A 21,405-nucleotide genomic window follows, 5' to 3' on the forward strand; every position below is an offset into this window, starting at 1 on the left:
TAGACTACACAAGATTACTAGTCCGGGTCTGTTGGAGGTGGAAAACCTGAATCAAACATGCATATCTTACCAACCTACTAACAATTTTAAACTGGAAGCAACAGAACCAAATATTTAAAAAATAGACGTATTGTATAATGTTGTAAAATCACTGTCTGCATTATGCCAGCAGATTAAAATGAACATCACTTTTAAGGTCCAAATCCAGCCAGCAACGTAAAGCCTGATTAGGTATGATGGGGCTCCCTTATATCTTGGCACAGTAAGGGTTGACATTCTGGTATGCTACAAAGCACCGGGTCTTTCCAATTTAGCATAAATGGTTAATGGAATATCATCAAGGACTGAATGATCCCTTTTAGAATCAAGGTTAGACTGTAAGCTTTGCAGCACAGCAGGCTGCTTCCCTAGCCATTGAAATCTCCATATAAGCATTATTCCCATGCTATCTTCCTGTGCCAAATGAGGACAATCTCTGGACTTTATCTCACTTGGCCAAGAGTCAAAACCTTCTCCATTTTTGTTTAAACTAAACGCACATTGATCTCAGTCTGTTGCAAATCTGCACAGCTGCACCCTGAACTTGTTTATCATGTGCAGAAGATCCTCACAGGAACCCTTATTTATACACAGGATGATAAAAGCCAAACAGAAAAAAAAAAAAAAAAAGATATAATGTAGAGGAGAATAAATATGGAAAGGTCATATGTCTGCTTGGAATTTAAAATGTACAGATTTAGAACACTTTCCTAATATGGTCAGGCTATGAAGTCAATTTCTACTTTTCTTCAATTTCACATATTCTGCTTCCTCCTTACAGGCCTTATTATCGTTTGTATCTGTACCTGGCCTTTGCCGACGTAATAATTGTAGCTGCTTCACAGGCAATAAGTACAAAAAAAAAAGTCAGACATCAGTGTTGTTGCTGTTAAGAGTTTTATTTTGCTACTTTTACAGCTATAGTTTACATTGCAATAATGCAGTTTTTAGAAACAGCCCAAACCCTGTCTCCCGGCAGTTTATTATTAACACAAGCAGGACAAAGCATCATGTACATACAGAATGGGGGGGGGGGGGGGTGAATGACCTTCCCAAAGATTAGTGACTAGCTTTAGGCTGTACCTTTAGAAAGAAGCTAGGGTCACACATTCATTAACCACTTTGTTACCAGTGGGACTGCCAACCTTACCATGTTGTTTACCCCCCTGGCACCGGTCAGGTTAAAAGGCACCAAAGACAGAAATATACATATTTACAAACGTACAGTTTAAACACAAATCACACGTTCCTTCGACAGGGTGTCTGAGTTTTAAACATTCTGTAAACCTTCACTTCCAAGAAAGAAAAAAACAAACAAAAAAAAAAAAAACCATACAAATAGACTGTTGCGTTCGGACAAAATATCTTTTCACGTACACTGGCGCAATACTTTAAAATATCTCGTAAGTGCTCTATCACAATAAAACAAATCTCAGATTGGTTTCTGCCCGCAGATACAATCTAAACGTTTGCTGTATGTCAGATTTTATAGCTTTTTTCCATTTTTTGTTTTTTTTAATCGTCATATATATTTCTCTATTTATATAGATATTTACAACTCTGCCATATATTCCTTTTCCTTTGGTTAAAACTATAACAAAAGTTAAAGCCCTCTCTCTTAAAAAGCATACATAAGTAATTCTTTGTTCTGTTTACCTTAAAATGAGTGCATATCATATATACCATAAAAATTAAATACTCTATTTCTTAGGGGATGCAGAAAAGCCAGCGACTAGAAAAATATTGATTTTTAGGTGCCTGATAGTGCTGGTATTCATTCGCAGCCACGACCATAAGTCACAGCTGGAGCCAGGTCAGTAGGATCTAAATCACAAAGCTACCACTGACCAGGGGACCCCAGAGTTCCTTATTGCTTACCTACACACAGGAGCTAAGGCAGGGCATGTGCAGTATAGTTAATGTTTGTTAACAGCCAGAGAGTCTTGAAACCATTCTTAGGCCAAAACTAGACTGAAGTAGATACAAAATATGAATATAATCTCTCAGCACCCTTGCCCCAAAGTACACGATATATCTAGCACCTGGTAATAAAGAGTCTTTTTTCATTTTATTTTGAAAGTGCATTGAGACTTGCATACAACCTAGCTAGCGTCAGACTCTCCCTGTATACACAAACTGTATCCCTGGCTGCGCTTCTCAGTAAAATTTAGTGCTTGTGTAAATATAAAAAGGTGCTAAATCTAGAGGTTCCTTTCATATTACCAACAGCTGTATCAGCAGTGGAATAAGCTTACCCTCCGAAAAGGACAACCTAAAATGTCTGCAAGCTTTCCCAGATACCAATATGAAAGGTTATTTAACCCTGTGAGCATTAGAGTTTACTCTGAACTACCACAAGAGTCAATCTAAGTGCTTGTTTTCCTGGGTCTCTCAGATACCAACAATTATTAAGTGGGGGGGGGTCAAGTAATTCTGGTCATAGGGACCCCTGCTGAAGACCAATCCTAGAAATGCTGTAGTCTCCCAGTAGTATTTGGCTTTTTTTTATTGTTGTTTGCTTTTTCACTTAGTACCAAATGATAGTTGATTTCATTACACCAGTCCCTCGTAATGAGAGTTAAGCAGCCAATAAAGCCACTCAAAAGTAGCACAGTCATCTACCACAAATAAAGCAATTCAGTTCAAGTTTAAGCATAAAGCTGCACTCTGCAGGGTATCTTGGCAAAAATGTCAGTCTGAGCAATTTCAGTTATACCGTAAAGCAACAAGGGTTAATTACAACTGCCTTCAGAGTAACTGTCAGATGATTTATATAGATAAATATACTGTTTTACTAACAATGCGGTTGCTATATTGAATGCTCTTTCCCACCCTGCCTTGGAGTGCCAATACATTGCTGGCTTCCATTAAAGTCCACCCTGTTCATTACCACTGATTCTTTGTCTAAGTGAGACAGATAATGTGGAAACAAATGAATGGTGTATGGTCACTTCACCACACAGATTAAAAAATATATATATATATATTTATATTGATGTATTTACATTGAAGAGCGCACATTTCACATGACCAGGACAAAAATAATAAAATAGTTAAACCCGTTTCATTTGAACCCATCTGCACAAAGATCAAAATAGAGGCACTCCACGATTGATTGGAGGGATGTGAGAACTCAACAAGATTTCGGGTTGTCAGAAGGTAAGTCGGATGATGACGACACACGATACTGGACTTTTGTGTTGGTGATAGCGCCGTGTTTCTGACGCAAGTGAAGTCGCAGCTGGCTCTTGTGTCGAAAATGAAGGTTGCATTTCTCACACTGGTGGAAGAAATGGTAGAGGTCAGGAATCCTCCAAAAATATATTGAGTACACTCATTATTTTATGTTATTTTATTTATTTGCCGTTGAATAAATCCATCTGAACATCCAAGAACAGTGGGAATCGACCGGTATGAATACAGTCTTCCAGGAAATGCACCGGCAAATCAATAACAATTAGAGCCTCTTGTTTTCTAAATGGGCTTTTTAAAATCTGAAGGTTGAACTCATTCAATTTAGAAACCTTTCCATAAGCAGAATAAGAATTACCTGTCCACTATTGTTTTCTATCTCAGAGAAAATGCCCAACTACAACTCCATTCAACTCTTCCCTATCAGCTATTGCTTAGAGTCAGCCAGCAACCCTGAACCAATGAGACCCACAAAAAATATAAGCTGGTCATAAATAAAGGGGCCCACACCATGCCACAGCAAATGTCTTTTTAAGCAACTTTACCATTTACATGTATTTTTCTAGTCATCCTAGAGTCAAGGTAATTTCTACTTTAAAGCAATTTGAGGATAACAAATAAGGGGCACACTCTTAAACCCCTGCTGGGAATAAAGTAAAATGACCCCAAGTGTGTACTGCCATACCGTTTTAAGTATCTACTGATCCAAGGAATGGCAAGACATGAAAAAAAAAAAAAAAAAAATAGGAGTTGAGTTCATAGTTGACTTACATGGTATGGTTTCTCTCCAGTGTGGATCCGAAGGTGACTCTTTAATGTTTGCAAGTGGCGGAATCGTGTGCCGCATATCTCACATGGGTATGGTTTCTCTCCTGTGTGAATGAGAACGTGAGCACGGAGATGTGCAACCTGTAATAAAATTATACAGTTATAGAAGAATCACCTAAATCCTTTGCTTCCTTTATAGATACAATCAGTAGGACCAATACCAGTCAGGTGCCACAGATACAGACCTGCACAAACCTTGCCCCGCAGGTCTCGCATTTGTACGGCTTTTCCCCAGAATGTATCCGTGTATGAGTTTTCAGGTTTGCAGGTCGGTTGAACTGGGCCCCACAGATACTGCAGCGGTATGGTTTTTCTCCTGTTTTAGAAGGACAAAATATAAAAGCACATATTAAAATATTGCAAACAAAACAAGATAGAGTAAAATGCCCATGTTAACAACTTTGACATGCTGGTTTGCAATTTCTCTGAACACGCTTTTAAGCTTAGCACTCCACTGATCAAGCAGATGGTACAGAAATGTACAGCCTCTGAAAATTCTTTTGAAAAGCTGAGATAGTCAAAGCCTTACACTGTAAGCCAATGCTTAGCAAAGCATGGAAAAATGTCATCCCTATTGTAAACAAAAGCAGTGGCAGAAGGACATTAGTCTGAAATGCCAAAGTTAGCCTCTCTGATTGCTGATGTCTGTCACTGCCTGTGTCTGCCATAGGCAGAGTTTCTCATGTGGGTCCTGGCTAGAACATGGGAGTTGTCAAATAGTCTGCCCTAGGCATAAGGACAGCAACTACTAAAAAAGTGGGAAAAAATAATATATTATAAGGCACCTTAAAAAAAGGGATTTCCTAATAAAAGAAAACTTAATTCTAAGCAACTTTTCAAAGGGAATTTATTTAAAAAAAGGGGTTTTAAAAGTTATTGCAAATGTAATTTCTATGAAAAGCAGCATGTGCTTAACTCCTGGTTATAATTTCTTTAAATCACGCTGCAAAAGCCGAGACTGGCAAGACAGGTCTGTCAGTCTGCTGGTTTGTTACATTGTTTCAAAAGTCAGAGCCACCAGGGCAGAGAATACAAAAGGACTGGCAGACACTGCTTTTAATAGCAACTGTATATACAAATGACTTCAAAACTATTACAAATTTGTAATACATGTATATTGCAAAGTTGCTTATAATGTTTTATTAGGCAAAAAAATATATATTTTTGGGGTTAACATGTCCTTTAATAATAATTATTAAGTCAATAGAAAGTGATCAGATCAGGATAACTGGAGACCTAATAAATCTGGCACCTACCGGTGTGAACAGTTTTATGGCTGGCAAGGTTCCCCTTGTATCGGAAGGAGGCCTGACAGCGGTCACACTTATACGGCTTGTCACTGTGCACTTGCAGCATGTGTCTCTTTAGGGAACCCTCCTCAGAAAAGCGAGAGTCACATTCATTACAAAAGAAAGTACCATTTTCTGTGGAGAGAAGTGGCAGATATTCAGACCAAATGCAAATTAACCTGAAATTGTTCTGGGTTCTCTAGGTTCTATGGGTTCACATACATTACAGCCTAGACTGGGGCTAATAAATCATTTGAACACTTGTGTAGTATAAGAAAACGTATTCATTTCCATAGTATTTTGGTTTACTTGTAAGAGGTGTAAGAGTCTGGCTACGCTTGCTAAGCAATATGCTCAGTGTGTGTGTGTAATGGAGCAGAATGAGTGCCTTTTTTTATTAATAGTAGTGATACTAGTCCACTATCTATGTTTTGTTATTTGCCCAGCTGTGCTTACTGGGTAGATGTAGACTTTAACCAGCTATGTTAATTCTGTCTGGCACTGTTAAGTTTTTATTTTATTTAACCAAATACATCTAAATTTACTTAACACACACAACTTACCGCAGCTAGAGTCTGAATATTCTGACTGTGTCTCAGTAATTTCTTCTCCAAAGTTGGAGCCAGGGGTGTGAGGGCACAGTTCAGGAGGGGATTGTGAAGAAAACAAATTGAACTTGGATGCATGAACATAGAGAGGCGAATGTCCCTCACTGCTTTGTGGTGATCCTTCCAGAGACCTAGAAATGACATAAAGCAATATATTAGCAAGGTTTAAACATAAAATGGCCCTTCCATTAAGTCTAACCAGTGCATTGCTAATAAGATGTCACCAATTATCAACACAATCAAGATGTGCAACAGATAACTGTATTCTTACATTTGAATTACAAAAGCAGTTTTAGGGCTCTACTAGCCGAGAATTATTATGTGCACCATTAGAGTTTTTTGAGTTGCTCCTTATTCACACATAGCTGGTGGCTGGCACAGAGGGTGTACTTTACATGAGGGGTGTAAAGTCCTGATGTAAGTACCCTCACATTAGGAGCTTCTGCTAATCCGACCTTTCCCATGTAGAAATATATAACATCTGCCACCTGCTAATAACTGTCAAATACTGAGAAAATGTGGTGGGTGGCTGGCACATATAATAACATTCATCCAGAAAAGATGTAATATTTTTACAAATCTACATGTATAAAACATCTAGTTGATAACATTTTGCCACTAGATAAAATGTCATGCTCAGCTACCTGTTGACAAGGTTGTTCAGTTTGCTAGCTTGGGGTATCAATGGATCTTCTGTGCTTCCATTTATCTTAGGGGAGGCCTGATCATCCGCATTTTCTGACTTCACTGGATGTTGGTATGAAGATAAAGAAGTATAAGAATTTGGAGACAGATTATCAATCTCACTCTGCTTGGTGCAACTCTCTTTATCCCTCTGCTTTAGGGAACTAAGCATCATGTACTTTTTCCAGTTACAGGCTTTTGGGTCTGTAGAGTTCTTAGACACAGGAGAACTTGATCCTTGGGATATTCTAGCATTTTTACTGCTGCTGGACTCTGTAGGAGAGTTGGGTTGGCAGTCTGATTTCTGTGGGCTCTGTGGACTTACAAGACCCTTTCGATTGGCAGGAGAGTTGGTTGGTTTAAAGTGCTGGCTTATTTCATCCTCTGAGGATGTTCTCTCCTCTTCTTTAGTCGTTTTCTCACATGTAAAAAAAGGGCTACTTCGGAATGAGGGACCAGCAGACCTTGAGCCTATCACCATATTGTAGTGTGCTTCACTTCTGGGCTCTTCCATTGCAACATCCTTTTGGGAATAATTGTTGCTGTGACACATGTTAAAAGACATGTCCGACATGACTTTTCTGTAATCTCCTAGCAAAGTCCTTGAGTTTTCCCCAGGTAACACACTCTCCTTTTGATTTCTGCTTGCTTTCTGCATCTCTGACATCTGCATATCTTTAACCTCATCCTCTGGAAACAGGAACCCAGGAACAGGCATATGGCCATAAAGGGGATACGAGGATGTAGAACTACTGTAAAGGCTGGAAAGGTAGGACCTTCCATCACACATGGTTCCACTGCGAAAAGGTATGGTATTTTCAGACATCTCACAATTTCTGTAGGCCATAACATCTGGCGGTAACATTGCTCTTCCAGGTAAAAATTCGTCTCTTGGTGGCTTCATGGCAACAATATCCTCACTGTAAATACACCAGGTTAAATAAAATCAATTTATTGCAATATGTTCAACAGCAATAATAAGACTTTTAACTGGCATACAAGAATAGACAATCCCCAGAAAAGAAGAAGTATAAATCACCTCGATTTGAGAAACCTCTGGCAGGTGTCCACAACATGCTCCATCTGCAGGTACAGCGCAGTGCTCATAACGGCCATAATGCTGCTGTCCCTCAAATTAAGTCGAGATGTATACATGAAATCAAGAAGAACTCTGAAGCCCTCGGCACTGACGTCTGTGTTCAGATTAATAATGTTCGAATTACACTTCATCTGGTCAGTGAAGATCGCGTAAAACAGGCCGCTACAGAAGGGAAAGATCAGGAAGTCAGTCCACATAACTCAGAAAAAATAGTTACAGAATACAAAAATACTAATGTAAAGTTTATACTGCTGGCATACCATCCATTTCTTAGCTATTATTTATATTTAAATTACCAATATCCACCCCATTTTTTCTTTCTGCATTGTGTTAAGTACAGAGAAATACCTGTACCAGCTTTATGGTATTTTTCTGTTTATTACATGAACACACCATTAGATTTTTCGTGCTGCCACTATTACAGTGGCCTCTTCTGGCAGACTGAGATACACCCTTTGGATTTTAGGATATGCCTTTTAAGGGGACTTTAACACTATGGGATGGCTATGAAAGCAGATACTTATGGTTCTGCCATGTATGTTCTGTAACAGCTTTACAAAGACATTTGGGTTTATATAATAAAGGTACAATCTTCTGTAACAGTTTCATAGAGGCCAGGAAAGCCAAACAAGGATCCATTCAGCTTTTTGTATATCCATTATAAAATACAATGAAATAAAAAAAAATAAAGTACAGTGGTCCTTTAACACATTTGAAGGTCTAAAGCAGTCCAATACTGCAAATACTTCCAGATACATAGGGAAAAAAAATTAATTCTTTAAATAAGAACTTTAATAAAGGCAACCAGGACTGCAGTTGGTCATTAAACCCTGATGCTAAAGCAAATTACCTGCAGGCCATGAGGACCGTTTTGTGAGCCCGAAAATGCTCTCCCTCTACAACAATGATAACATCAGTCAGAATATCCCTGCTTCGAAGGCGATTGAGGTTCAGGAGAACATCGTTTGCATGTCGAGTGAACTGGATGCAGCGGTCAGTTAGAGTTTGAGATGCCATAGTGCCCTGGTTTCTACAGAAAGGAAATCATAAGAATGATTCAGATTATGCTGGTGCTTTATAAATATGTGTTAATATGAAAGTTCTAACTTCCATTTTTTGCAATTTGTAAATATGCAGCAGTGCATCTATAGGGTATGGAAGTCTACAGTTTGCAGGTGTGTAACACACTGATCTTCAATGTAAAGTGCTGCACCTCTGCCACACATTGACTATCAATAGATTAAAATCTCATAAGGCTGCACAAGAATAACAGATAAATACTAACCTGGAATCTCAGTTCACAATCCAAATCCCTGTTTGATAGCTGAAAGAAAAAACAAGACGACAACAGTAAGTGGAATGTTCTGCAAGTCAGTCAGTTCAGTAACACCTTTGACATAATGCAGTTTGTTTCAGAGTTTGGAAATCTTGTCACTGTTTGTTAAAGATGTGGTTTATGCTATCTATGCACAATTTCCTGAGTCTTTAGGTTTAATGTAGGAAAGCCCGGGGCAAAGGATAATTCTGCAGTGCAGAGGTACCAAACTTTCAGTCTTAAAGCTGTTCCGCATCAGCTTTTGGCTCCCATAATAATGTTGGCTGGCTGAGAATGCTGGGAGTTGCAGATTGCAACAAGTGGAGGGCAGCAAACTTGACATTACTGGCTGATAAGACTATGCCATAAAAAGCACTTACACAACACCTTTTTGGGAATGAGATATCTGTAGCACAGCATGCCATAGATACATATGGTTACTCAGTTACTCAAGTTTTTATTCACTTTTGCTATTCTATGGTTTTGTCATAGCTTTCCCAGTACATGGACACTCACTCCACACTCTAGCTATGGTGCACAGTAATGTTTCTTGCTGATGACATAAATATAATAATTCCATAACACAGAGGCACTACATACTAAAGTTAGTGGCATTGTGCCAATTAAACATTATATCAAAATAATTCCTGAATCCCTACCATATTCTACAGAAAGTGTTCAAATGAAACCCAGAATTCCCACCAAAAGCAAGTCCAAGTCTGTTTGACACAGTATTTCTGGCAGCCTGCACTAAACTACAGCTCACACACTGATCCACAGACAAAGATGCTGAGGAGTGCTGGAAGCTGTAGTTTAACTGCTTCCAGAGGACCACAGGTTACTGATGCAGTGCAGGTGTGTATTCCTGTCTAGAACCTCAAGAACTGAAGGAAGGTAAAAATTAGACAAAACCCAAAACCAAAGCAAGAAAAAAAAACAAAAAAAAAAAAACACACAAGAACTGTAGTTTTTTTTTCTGCTGCTATAGAAGCTATTCAGCTAAGTGTATCCATAATGTACAGACACCTATAATTCCTCCCCATGTCTCAGGACTCTCTCTCTACCTGACCATTACCCCTGTATTACTGTACTGTGTAACAGTTAATTGGGACGACTTGCCTGCATGCAGCAGAAAGCACAACACCTTCTCCATAGGATGCTCTGTTGTCTCTGCTCCGCTGGCAGACAGTTCACTTTTGTGCATTCCCTGCCCTGTGTTTAGATTACATATCACCTGTCCCCATAAGCTGTCTGCTACACACACACACACACAAAAAAACTTCCACAAATGGAAGGGGAGGCGAATATTGCAGCAACTCTGTCCTGGAAAATATTTGACTCATTCTGGGAATATTTCACCCAATAACCTCCAGCAATTTTAACATTCCTAGAAGGCCAGTTTAGGATAGAGGGCTGCATCAAACAGCCTTGTATCTCTTTAGATCCCCAAAGGCAAGAGCCCTCTGTTTCACTGGATAGTTCTGTTACTTTACACACGTTACAAGTGCTGCTTGTGCACACAATCAAATTTATATTGGAAAGTACCAAACTACAACTTAGATAAGGTTTCCTTGCATTGGATGGGCAAATTTTATAACTTAATTAATTAAATACCCTAACTATGCTACCTCAGTTACTTTTAGTAACTATTACTTTGCAAGTTAGTGTCCATAATTTACCTGTTATTTAATCTATTCACCCCACCCTGAAAGTCCCCTGGTGTAACTGAAAAGTCCCCTTTGTTAAGTCAGTGGGAACCTAGGTGGCAAATGATTTTGTTGCACAAAAGAGAAATGAAAGCTAGAGCATAGTGCTGAGCTAGGTGCAAGGTACAACATTTACAAAGAATATGCGCAGCTATGATACACTTGGTTTGCATAGTCACTTTTACAAATTAGCCACTAGGTGGCACTAAAACAGTACAACAGCTGCATAATGACAGTAAAATAGCTGCATAATGACTGGCATATTTTATTAAATACGCTCTGACGTTGGTAAATATGGCAAATGTGTATCATGGGCCATTTGCACCTAGTGAAAAAAGCAGCTTTTTCCATAAGTAAGCCAATACAGTGGGCTGCTAGGAGATAACGTTTTATCTGTGTGCCATCTTAATTGTAATGAAAAAAAAGGGGGGGGGGGGAGAAAAAAGGAAAAACCACTGTTTATGTATCACATTTAAAATCCAAAACCCTGTAAAATGTAGCTGGTGTATATGTCTCATCAACATACAGCCCTATCTGTGACCGAGCAGGAAAGGCTTTTGGCTCTGCTTTGAGTGGGAAGTGTCAAGTCAATATGCAAGAATAAGAAAAATGTGTGAGTTTTGTTATGAGAATTTGAGAGTTAGTTGCAATTGCATGTGCATGAAAAGAAAGTTATGTAGAAAAGCTATTGGATTCCTGGGGGCTAGGGGATACTGATACAACAGTGCTACTACGTGCTTGGCTCATGGCATCTGTCAGACTATACTCTGCTTGGCACTCTTTGGGCAAAGGAAAAGAGCAAAGCTTGTTTTAAGTCTCCAGTTTCGATTTTAAGCTGAGAATTAAGTTCAACCACACTGATCTAAATTATTTAAGCACTCAGCCCTCCTGGGACTTGTGACTTTTCAGTGAGATGGCCCTGCAATGTTACTCATTCTTTATTTAACCAACACCTTGTAACAGTATCAGAGAAGGAATCCAGCTTCTAGCCAGGACATTGTAACATTTTGCAAGGATGGCCTGAAAGGGATAATTATACCACTAAGTAGCCACCGCTAGGTAAATAATAGATTCAGGGAGGCCGTGCTAATGCCAAGACACTCTGCCTGGCACATTATAATCAGGTATCCCAGGAACTATTCACTTATACTCACAGAGGAAGCATAGCACAAACAGAAATGGAGAACATTCCAACCAGCTAATGCAGGCTGATGAAATATTTTATTACGTTTATATATTGCTACTAAGTACACAGAGCTGTATAAATACATTAGGTCCCTAACACACAGAGCTTGTTACCTGACTTGATGCCTCACAGATATTTCGACTAAGGTAATGGTTGTAGATTAGCTGAAAAATCTGGGCAATTCCAAGAGATAAAAGTTTGCTGGGTTGTAGTTTTTATAAACTGATAGCCTTTTAACTTAATGCAATCCATGCAGTCCTTCTATATGTTTTTCTAGAAGGACCATCGTTTTTCACACGAATTGATAGCTTTAGATTAAGGCCATAAGGTATTTGCAGAGCAGCTTGGCAGACTGTCCACAACTCAGCAACTTAAACACCAAGTCACTTCTTAATAATGAATTAATAGAATATGGCTCTGTCTACATATTTTCTAGCAAATAAAGAGCAAAATATTCAGAAAAGTATGTGTTTTCTTAAAACAGAACTCATAAGATATTAGAAGTTCCAGTATATGCAATGCAGCCCATCCTGGTGGTCACCAGGTGATCCTACAAATTTGTATGGTTTGGATTGGCTTTATTTTAGGAAAGCCAAAACATTAACACCAAAACACAGACAGGACCTTCTTAAAGGGCTTTTCATCAGCCTTTATACACTGGAGGCAAGATGATTATCTTTGCCAAACTGCAGCAATGCATACAAAAGCTTGAATCCTGAAGTGCAGAGGGGTGGAATATGAAACATTAAGTGAATTAATTAGATGCAAAAAATATTTCCTAAACAATATGCAGCAAGCTGATAAGAGGTTGGCAAAGTACATATCCAAGAAATGGAAAACTGTATTGGTTTTTACAGTAATTATGTTCTCCTTCCCCTGCACTACAAAATATAATCAACAGTTGCCCTAGATGAAAATTCTATTGCACAGCATTCTGGAATATGCTGGTGCTTTATAAATATGTGCAAAGAATAATTTACTGTAAGGTAAGGAAATGTCTTTGCAGTAGAAAACTAATACCATATGAGCCGAGTCTGAGATCAAAGGCAACGGTTCATTAAAGTGCCATTTGTATAGCAATCCCTCCAGTGCACAGGGCTACTATAATCCTTTTATTCGGTGGTGGCCAACCTTACAGCCTTCCTGGTTGCCTGTTTCCAGTTAGATTGAGAAATACACAGGCTTAATGATACTTTCAGTAAGATATGGTTATATCTAGCTATATATGGCTCTACACACTCGAGTTAAAGAAAGGCTAACAAGGCAGGACAACAGCTATTTTTAAACTGTCACAGCGATCATGTTTAGGCAGACATTCTTCCTTAAAGTTTATGTGCATTCTTTTGCAGTGACTTAAACTTCAGTGGCTTTTGTACATTGCAGTTATCAGTTTGGCCACTGGATGGCAGTAGATATATATAAAGGTCTTTTAGCTGGCTGAGAAAAAACTTTGGGCAAAAATAGTTGTTTTGGATAAACAGGCACAGTTGTTCTAATGTTTTGCAGTTTCTCGTTTAAGAAGGGAAAAATAATATTTTATGAGTTTTGAATCCTGACAACATGTGATTTTTTTCCCACCAACTTCTCCTGGCTCCGAGATGTTGGTCATGAAATAACAGTGTGCAAGTTTAAAGCTTCTAATGCTGGCAGGGAAAACCTTGGAATGCATTACTTAGTGGCAGCGAAGTCAGACACCTCCTTTATATAACAAGCAAAGCAATACCACGTATATCTGTGCCAGCTACATTCCTGTTCCCCAATGATGACACCAGAACACAGTAATGGAGGATGTTTCTATTACAGGACATGAAATCTATATTTTTTGGGTGTGCGGCTTGTGCCACCCAATCTGCAGGCAAACTATGTTCAGTGAAATGCCTTTTTGTACACAAAGTCATGCTTATATGAGGAGTATTTACCATGGCTTTCACTAAATGCCAGGTATCCTCTTCCTCCTAAACATGCAGTGTGTCCTTAAGCTGTTCCGCGGCACAGAAAGCACCCTGTTACTATTGATAAAAAGACCCAGTGCCAGCTACTGCACATTGCTTAGGTGCCAACGCCAAACATTTGTTTTTAATTAGAGTATTATGTAAAAAATTTTATCTTGCTAATTAATCCCCCCCCCCCCAGGCAGGGCCACAGTTGGGGGGAACTTTGTTTACAGATTTGTCAACACATTACTGTCACTTTCTAAGCACACATCTGAGCCCCTCCTGACAGAAAAAATTTCAGCATAGAAGTTGAAAAACAAAGCACATTTCCATCAATTTCAGCCCTTCAGGAAGACACTTCCACTAGGCAGATTAACCTACAGAGTGCCACTGATAAATGCAAAGGGACACATCTGGTATGTGTTGTTGCCACATGCATGAAACAGGAGGACAGGATGAGAGCAATCTTGCTATCTAGAAGCCAGCACACAGCACCTTTACTTAGGTCTAGCTCAGCCAAAGGGGAAAAGGCTAAGGTTTTCTCACCATTAACACATGCCATTGCAAAGGGACAGTTCATTTAGTCAGAGAGTCTGTGTGTGTGGAGAATTAAGTTGTTGGGGGAAATTACAAAAGCCACAAAGATTAAAAGAGCAAAACAACTGCTGTATCTCTAAATTTAGAAATTCCAAATCGCTGGGGATTTATTACAAGCTGTCATCCCAGTCCTTTCCTGTGGGGGTCAGCGCAGCATCAGACACTACAGAAACACTTCAGATGTTATTTACCACAGTATTGGACAATATTCCACTGATGGGCTGGAATCTCACACAAGCATGAATATCAAACATCTGCAAGCTAACTCATGTTCTGAGCAGCTCACAGCCCCAAGATAATAAAACTGAAAAGCCCCCTATAGGGACCCATTGCTTCTTTAGCATCCAGCATTTTAACAATCATCTTTAATCAGCAGCACTTGTATCAGTGCTTTTAATGCTATGGGCTAAACTGGCAGTAACAAGACTGGGCTTCACGGCTGGCATATTGATTGCTACTTTTGCGCTCCTTTATACACCAGAACCCAGCCAACTGTCCAAAGACAAAGCAGAACACATAACCATACAAAGAAAACACAAATGGGGGGGGGTATAGGGACAAGTCCATACTCCACTACACACCAAAGGCAATAAGTGAGAAGGTATGGACCACTTTGGGTTACCAATAGCAACATGCCTGGTTTTTGAGAGAAGGATTCTGGCAAGTTGTAAGCAACTCAAAAAAAATTAACAAAGGAATGAATCCTCATAAACTTATGTTATTTTTATCTTGCCCCTAAATGTAATTTCCAACCTGCAGCTAAATGGCATTTGCAGTTCATCTGCAGCTGGAGGGCTTTGGGGCAGTCGTCCCTGCCCTAAAAGGATGTTCATTTAGGAATTTAGGTCAGACCCCACCTACAGAGAGACCCTCAGCCTGCTGGGAAGCTCTGTTTTCTGATAGCTCCAGGAATAGCGTGTGGCCCACGGCCAACTCCACTTCACTTTGGGATGCTGATTTACTAGACTCTCAGCCTGTGCCAAGTTCCCTCATAGTAAACACTGAGCAAACAGGAGAAGCCGCTCTCCCAGGGGCTGCTGTGCCCTTTCCTGAACATCGCACTCATTGCGTGGGCACTGGGCACATGTAGCATCTGGGTGCCAGCCACTCACCCAACCTTTTATACGCAATTTCTGCACTAGAAGGCACCCAGCGTCACCCCCACCGCACCCGGGACACAAAGGGGCTGCGCAGATCAGGACCCAATGGAAATCGCTTTGATCCGCGGAGTTTCTGAGCAGCAGCCAGCGATCCGGGAGATGGAGCCACAAGCGCACCTGATAGCAGCAGCACCCATTCCCAGCACCCATTCCCAGCACCCATTCCCAGCACCCATTCCCCTTCTGCACTCATACACATCCCATAATAAACTCATGGTCGCAACACCGACTCCTCATGGCATATACATCAACTGCTACTGTCTGTAACGTACAGGGTAACCTAGATCAGGCCCAGACGTAAGACCAAGGGGACCCCTGAGCATTGCAGGGAGCCTAGGGGGGAAACTAAGGCATGTCCAACACGATGCGACTATGCAGCTGTTGTTGATGTACAACTCCCAGCATCAGGCTTGATGGTGCGATTCTGGAAGTTGCAGTTCCACAACAGCAAAAAGGCCGCATAATGCCGGACATACCCGAGGTATGTATAACTAGGTGCAAAATAACACATTTCATCCCCGACCCCCAGGGACCACTCGGAGTACCGGAGTTACCCTGCGCCCCTTACCCGACTAATAGATCCTAAACATAATATTGTCAATAAATGCCAAAATAACGAAAACATGAATAATCATCAACAGTAATATGGATAAACATGGATATAAATAGAAATAATAAAGGAGAGCGAAATCCTACACCCCCCGGTATTTTATCCCAGTCATAACAAGTGCAGAGGACGCGGCAGAGTGAGCAGATAGAGCTCTGATTGGTGGGTAAGGCAGTGCCCCCCGAAGTGCCAGCCCGGGCATGTCTCGGTGCCACAGGGAAAGGCAGGTGCAACACACACTGAGCCCCGCACCGCGCTGCCCCTGTCTGCACTGTCACACACTGGCACTGCCAGGGAACAGCCCCGGGCATTCCTACACACACACTGGCACAGCGAGAAGTGCCATACACACACACTGGCACAGCGAGAAGTGCCATACACACACACTGGCACAGCGAGAAGTGCCATACACACACACTGGCACAGCGAGAAGTGCCATACACACACACACTGGCACACACACTGGCACAGCGAGAAGTGCCATACACACACACACTGGCACACACACTGGCACAGCGAGAAGTGCCATACACACACACTGGCACAGCGAGAAGTGCCATACACACACACTGGCACAGCGAGAAGTGCCATACACACACACACTGGCACACACACTGGCACAGCGAGAAGTGCCATACACACACACACTGGCACAGCGAGAAGTGCCATACACACACACACTGGCACACACACTGGCACAGCGAGAAGTGCCATACACACACACACTGGCACAGCGAGAAGTGCCATACACACACTGGCACAGTGAGAAGTGCCATACACACACTGGCACAGTGAGAAGTGCCATACACACAAGACTGGCACAGCGAGAAGTGCCATACACACACACACTGGCACAGCGAGAAGTGCCATACACACACACACTGGCACAGCGAGAAGTGCCATACACACACACTGGCACAGCGAGAAGTGCCATACACACACACTGGCACAGGCACCCAGCTCCCTTCCAGCTCATGGCGAGAGAGCCCACGTTACGGATACAGGCAGTGTGCGCACAGCAGCCCGGGCATCCTCTCCCCCTCACACTCGCACAAAAACATTCCCCGCACTCACACACACTCGCATTCTCTACAAAATCCATCTGACAGAAGGCAACAGCTCCCACAAAACGAATCCATGTCACAAAATGACAGTGAGAGCTCCAGCCTGACACAGCCCGGGGAAGGCAAATGTCACTGCCCGCTCCCCTAGCCGTGCAACCATGGGCGGAATGGTGAATGCCACTCTCCCTATGAATAATATCCAGTACAACATGATCATGTGCTGCTTAGACTAAAGCCGAGAAGTGGCAAATAAATCAGAAATTAGAATTAAAAAGCAAAATGAGGGAGAGAGAAGAGCCTGAGAACTCGCACTGTGCGCAACTGGCAAGTAATAAAAAAAAAGAATTAAAGAGAAAAACGAATCACCTGGTAGGGCTTTCCTAGAAAATCCTTGCATCACCACTTCTAAGAACCCCCAGTTCTAAGAATCAACAGGGCTCAATTCTCGGAATTTGAGCTTCTGATCTTCCCATTTTATGCAGGCAGGGGAGGCTTGAGTGTCACGCAGCCGGCCCCTTTCACTTTCCCTTGGCTCGTACTACACTTCCCAGAGTACGTAGCCGCCATCCAAACACGGTTTCACATCGGAAAAATAGGATTTTACAAATGTACACTTTTATTAAGGAACTCGGGGAGTCGGGGAGCGTTTTGGAATTCCTGAACCCCCTGTTGAAGTTGGTATCGCCCGTCTCGGTGCATCACGTGTTACTCTTGGGCAGTGACGTAGGCTTTCAAGTTGGAAGGCCAACCCAGAAATTCTGAGAACTAATTTGCTATTCTGTGACATAAGAGAGGGGTCCGGATCCTGCTCTGTACTGTGTGAAGCACATAATCCACTTTCTGCACCCAGCACACAGGGGACACTGCACTATCCACACTCATTAAAGGCTTTATGCTTTTTATTCCCAAAATATGCTTCAGCTCCACAGCTTTCTATGGGTGGCAGCGCCAGGTATTCTCGGGGTTTCTCACAGGGTGGCGGGGATCTCACACTACCCCACTGATCGGCTTACAATTGTGCCTGGGAGATGTGCGTCTGGATTCGCTTCGCCTGGATGTCACCTATTCTACCTGCCTGCCTGCAACACTTTTTTCTTTTTCCCATAAATACATATATATTGCTATTTTTTCCCTTCCAGCAGCTGCTCAGATTTTTTTTCTTACTGGGAAATAATCTACATTAAAGAACTCTCTCAATGGACTTTCTGTTTCCCTCATGGACTCAAAGTGGTATGGTATGCGATGATTTATAATATAGGTATCATACATATTTCTTTTTAATTAGCAGTTTAGCATGACATATGTCACATGACCAGGGGTATTAGCCTGTGTCTTCTAGTAAGCGCTGAACAGCTTCCTCCATCCTGCAACACTTTTTGGCCTGTAAGTGGATTCTGGGAGTTGTAGTTTATAGCGATTCTTGGGGGGTCGAAGGGGAGTGCTGGTCTGGAATACTTGTTGTGTGTGAATTACAGATGTGCAGAATATGTAACAGAAGTGCGGGTGTATTTTGCTGAATTCTGATGTTTATTAAAGCCAGGAATAGAGGATTTGTATTAGGCAAATAACCACGTACACAGAAATGAAAGTCTAAAACCAAAATGTATCTATTTAAGGTCCCTGTTTAGCTGCAGGGGTGGGGCTTGCTTGTCTTCAGGAAATAGCCCAAAACTTGCATTAAATGAATGCTTAGTGACATTTGGGCACTTCTCTGCAGCTACCACATTCTTAACCCCCCTTTTTTTTTTAATCTCGGCGCCCTCTCCTTGGCACTAAGGGTGTCAAAGGAAAAACACGCTGCAGTGACAGAGGGAAAAGTTGGAATAAGCAGCATAACTCTCACATCAGAAGCCGGAAACTGGATTATATCCCAAGTAATCAGATTGGCCACGGTTTTATGTTGCAGTCTGTCTATAACATGGCAGAATTAATCAGAGAGATGGTGCTTATTAACCCAGTCTGTGCCCTGGCAGGGTTCGCTTACACAATTGCAAAAGTGCTTTAGTGCAAGATATGAATGTTTCCCACAGGTGGGAGCACTTTATTTTATGCAGTAGTATGGGGCTTCTACCAGGCCTTTTTGTTTTTTCTTTTTTCCTACCTATTCAGTTGTAGACATGCACTCTGTGGTAAACTGAAATCATATCTATGATTGGATACTTCAGCATGGCATACACTGTAGAGTAACTTTAACCCTTCTGTGTCCCAGACAGACAGCTTCAGGGTTATCACATATTCCTGTTCCAGTAAGAGATTCATCATCATAAAAACATGACTTTAGCTGTCATAACTCATGTTATGACAGCATGTTACCTATAGTGCTCTCTGGGACTTCATACCAAAAACAATTATTTTCTAAAGATTAACAGGAATAAGAAAATGATATGGCTGTTACAGTAAAGCTAAATTATTAGGGAAGGATGGACAGCGGTGAGTCCATCTAATTATATATATCTGCATCCCCTCTGATAAGGATTGACCTGGCTCTATATTAATAACCTGCATGTTGAGTCTTGTGTGTATAACAGTCAGACCCAGATGGGTAGCTACAGACACCATAGACTTTGCTGTAAAAATGTGATTTTAATTGCAAATGAATGCCTAAAATAAATACAACAGATCCAGTGTTACAATTCTTCCTAGGTGATTCTGTGTTTATTTGCCAGACTTGTGCACATGCAGATATTCTGACCAGGCCCCTGTTTACTGAAACTTCCTCTACTGATTTAAAGAAAAAAAAAGCCAAAATGAGCTTTGTTGATATACAAGCGATTTGTGGTTTAATTTGCCCTTGCAGTTATGGTACAAACTGATTTTCAGAGCACAAGGGAAGCACAAGAAGTCGCTCTGGTATCTTGTGAGTGTCTGGGCATCCTGCGCGATTTGGGTTTTCTTTCCATCGTGCACAAGTCCCATTAACCCTATACAGCCTTTTATTCTCTGTGTGCAGGGTTAGTGTTTTCTGAGATGCAAGTAAGAAAATACTTATGTGCTGTGACATAATTGTGCACTGACTTCTCTCAGATCATTGATGTTTATTCATGATTGCATATGCTTGAATAAAAAAGATTGACCTTTAAATGACACTGGCCCTCTGGAAGACATATATATATATATATGTGTGTGTGTATATATATATAAGCTCTTGGGTTAGAAAGATCGGATTCCCCCACCGTCCTACCTAAGCATTTAAATAATGCCACCAAACGTCCTGGCATTTTTAAATGCCTTTGTGTATTTGAAAAAAATCTAAGCAGGTTTCGATCCTTCTTATAGGAAGGAAATGAGACCGGTGCACTGGTAATTTTCCATTTGGGATCAACTGTTGCCTGTTTTGTTTGTAACCCGCTTGCTGCCGCCTCTTGCCTTACATTCCAGCCACATGAGCAGTCCCTTGAGTTTGAAGCAAGACAGGTTGTGCCCAGAGATGTAACAGGCCCTGTGTTCCCTGTTTTTATCCACTACATTAAGAAATGTGCCATTCAGGTATTGTACCTGGTTAATCAATAACACCAACACCACTGCACAAGGCCAAGTCAATTTTTAACTTGTCATACAAAGTGCAAAGTCTGTATATCTAGCTGCATATACTGTGCTAACAAATTGGGACTGTGTCCCTGTATTTATCAAGCATCACTTAGAAGGTCAGGCAAACAGGTCCTCACCACTCCAAGAATGAAAAGGCAAAGCCTGACAAGTTAAGGAAACATGTCAGTGAAAGTCTGTTCCTATTACCTATATAGAAAGTACAAACATTCTCTACCACAGACACTTATGCAAATATGCCTGATATTGAAGGATCACGGCGGAAGCATTAATGGTTTCTTCAAAATAATTAAGGCTTATAATTTCATTCATTTGCCAAATTTTCCTTTGTTTGACACAAACCACTTTGTACAAATATATTTGTGTAGGTGTGTTCTATGTGTTTGTGTATATCTATCTATATATATATATATATATATATATATATATATATAAAATGTCTAAAAATATATATGTATGTGCGTATATTTTTTGCCAGTACTGTGCATTACGTGAGCTTCATGCAAGTAACAATAAGTTTAAAAAATATTTCTGTGCAGCTTCTCCTTTAA

The 21,405-nt window shown here is 40.9% G+C and overlaps 1 protein-coding gene across 3 annotated transcripts; it reads right to left on the bottom strand.

Moving 5' to 3' along the window:
* Positions 1 to 919: 919 nt before the first annotated feature.
* bcl6 (BCL6, transcription repressor) lies at positions 920 to 17,776 on the bottom strand. 3 transcript variants are annotated; one of them, XM_012962645.3, is made up of 10 exons: positions 17,675 to 17,776; positions 9,025 to 9,063; positions 8,590 to 8,769; positions 7,680 to 7,901; positions 6,601 to 7,560; positions 5,912 to 6,087; positions 5,316 to 5,483; positions 4,245 to 4,375; positions 4,003 to 4,140; positions 920 to 3,319 (listed from the first exon to the last, which is right to left on the bottom strand). In XM_012962645.3, exons 3-10 carry the CDS (start codon positions 8,754 to 8,756, stop codon positions 3,173 to 3,175), a joined length of 2,109 nt encoding a protein of 702 aa, XP_012818099.1. In that variant the 5' UTR covers positions 8,757 to 8,769; positions 9,025 to 9,063; positions 17,675 to 17,776; the 3' UTR covers positions 920 to 3,172.
* Between the last annotated feature and the right edge of the window lie 3,629 nt (positions 17,777 to 21,405).

The sequence above is a fragment of the Xenopus tropicalis genome, chromosome 5 (assembly GCF_000004195.4).
Source record: "Xenopus tropicalis strain Nigerian chromosome 5, UCB_Xtro_10.0, whole genome shotgun sequence".
Lineage (NCBI taxonomy): Eukaryota > Metazoa > Chordata > Amphibia > Anura > Pipidae > Xenopus > Xenopus tropicalis.